This window comes from Orycteropus afer, unplaced genomic scaffold (genome assembly GCF_000298275.1).
Source record: "Orycteropus afer afer isolate SDZICR_OR568_19922 unplaced genomic scaffold, OryAfe1.0 scaffold00131, whole genome shotgun sequence".
Lineage (NCBI taxonomy): Eukaryota > Metazoa > Chordata > Mammalia > Tubulidentata > Orycteropodidae > Orycteropus > Orycteropus afer.
Genome location: NW_006921718.1, coordinates 6,270,581 through 6,272,356, shown reverse-complemented (window position 1 = coordinate 6,272,356; position 1,776 = coordinate 6,270,581). Strand labels below are relative to the sequence as shown.

The 1,776-nt window shown below is 37.7% G+C and overlaps 1 protein-coding gene across 1 annotated transcript in view; it reads left to right on the top strand.

Moving 5' to 3' along the window:
• Window positions 1-1,776, top strand: part of QPCT (glutaminyl-peptide cyclotransferase) — an 87,595-nt gene that overhangs the window by 77,761 nt on the left and 8,058 nt on the right. The window contains exon 5 of the mRNA XM_007945065.2: window positions 799-898. Coding sequence (XP_007943256.1) covers window positions 799-898 — 100 coding nt within the window. The remainder of the gene's footprint in view (window positions 1-798; window positions 899-1,776) is intronic.

Sequence of the window (1,776 nt, the reverse complement as noted above, 5' to 3'; positions counted from 1 at the left end):
CTCTGGTGCCCCGTGGTCTATTGCTCCAAGGGATGTATTTCCATAGAGTATGTGGGTGTGTCTCCCTGGGTTGAGTGGTCTGCATGTACATCTTGTTTAGTACTGGGCTGGGAGCCAGCCCTTGGGAGTGAGCTTTCCACTATGGTCCTGGGATACATTCCAGGCCCAGAATATATCCCAGGACCATAGTATTGGGGGTCTCACCAGACACCATCCGACCAGTAATTCTGGTCCTTATTGAGTTTTTGGATTTTGTTCCACATTTTCCCTGGCACTCTATCCAGGATCTGCAGATTTGATCCTTTCCTGAGTGATTGGCATTGATAGCCTAGGACACGCTGGCCTTAGTGATATTTTTTTGAGGTTACATACATGAAGAATCTCTACTCTGCCATTTGTCCACATCACATAAGCAAATAAAACAAAGCAAAACAAAACAGAACAAAGAAACCAAGCTCACTGCCATTGAGTCAGTTCTGATTCATAGTGACCCCTCCTTGGGTTTCTGGGGTGGTATATCTACAGAAGTAGATTTCTCAGTCTTCCTTCTGAGGAGTGGCTTGTGGGTTTGAACTGCAGTTCAAATGCTATAAGCACTATGCCACCAGAACTCCCAAGATTTAAAATCATCTCTGAAATAATTAGCTTACAGTATTATTAAAGCTTTTGTTCTTTATAATCTTTCCTCTTATTATTCTCAATTATTAAAATGCAGTTAGTTTTGACTGTTTTTTTTTTTTCTCCCCATGATGAATGTGACAAGTGGTAAGTAATTAACCAATATATTGTCTCTCTTAGGATTTACTGGTACTATTGGATTTAATTGGAGCACCAAACCCAACATTTCCAATTTTTTTCCCACATTCTGCCAGATGGTTTAATAGACTTCAAACAATTGGTAAGCACCACTATTCTTAAAGAGTAAAACATGGGTCTTCCTCCTAGCAAACACAACAGTTTAAAATTCAAAATGTTTGATTTAAATATGTAAGATACTTTATTGGCTTTTTTCTTTATTGACTAGTTTATTAGTCCCATTCATCTCTTTTAGTATGCTCATTTTATTTTCCTGCATGGAACTACACTTTTTGAAATGGAAACCAAAAATACTACATTTCACATTTGTGTATCCTTGGAAATGGTCTGAAAATATTTTTCCCCTAATCCTATTTGAGGCATATGGAATGTATTTCTAGGAAAAACTACTTACTAAAGCATGTTGGCTAGTGACGAATGTTGTATCTTTATAATGATACTAAAATACATTCTTAAATTTTTATTTATTTTCTATTTCTGTTTTTGTCATCATCTGTGTTCTGCTTTACCCACACATTATTTTCCACTCAATCTGGTACCATCTCTGCCTACATTCCAAAGCTCTTTGTTTTCTGCTTGAGGATGGGTGAGAGATCAGGATATGAGAAGTCAGATCCTTCAAGAGCCATTTAAGAGAAGACTTAATGTCAGATAAATGGGGGTAGTCTAGGGCAGGCCAGTCCAGGCCAGGCTAAGAAACAGAGATATCTATGGTTAAAGAGAGCAGCTTAGGGCTTACAGAAGGAAAAGCACAATACCTTTTCCCTTTCATATCTCCAACCCTCTCCTTCAAAGAAAATGTAGTTAGCATCAGGAAGAGTTGAAAATAAGATCCACCTTTAACACAATCCAGGCCAAAAGGCCTACTTTTTTTTTTTTTTAAATTGTGATTTGGGTGAAGATTTACAGAGCAAATTCACTTTCCATACAGCAGTTCACATATACTTTGTCTCATGTCAT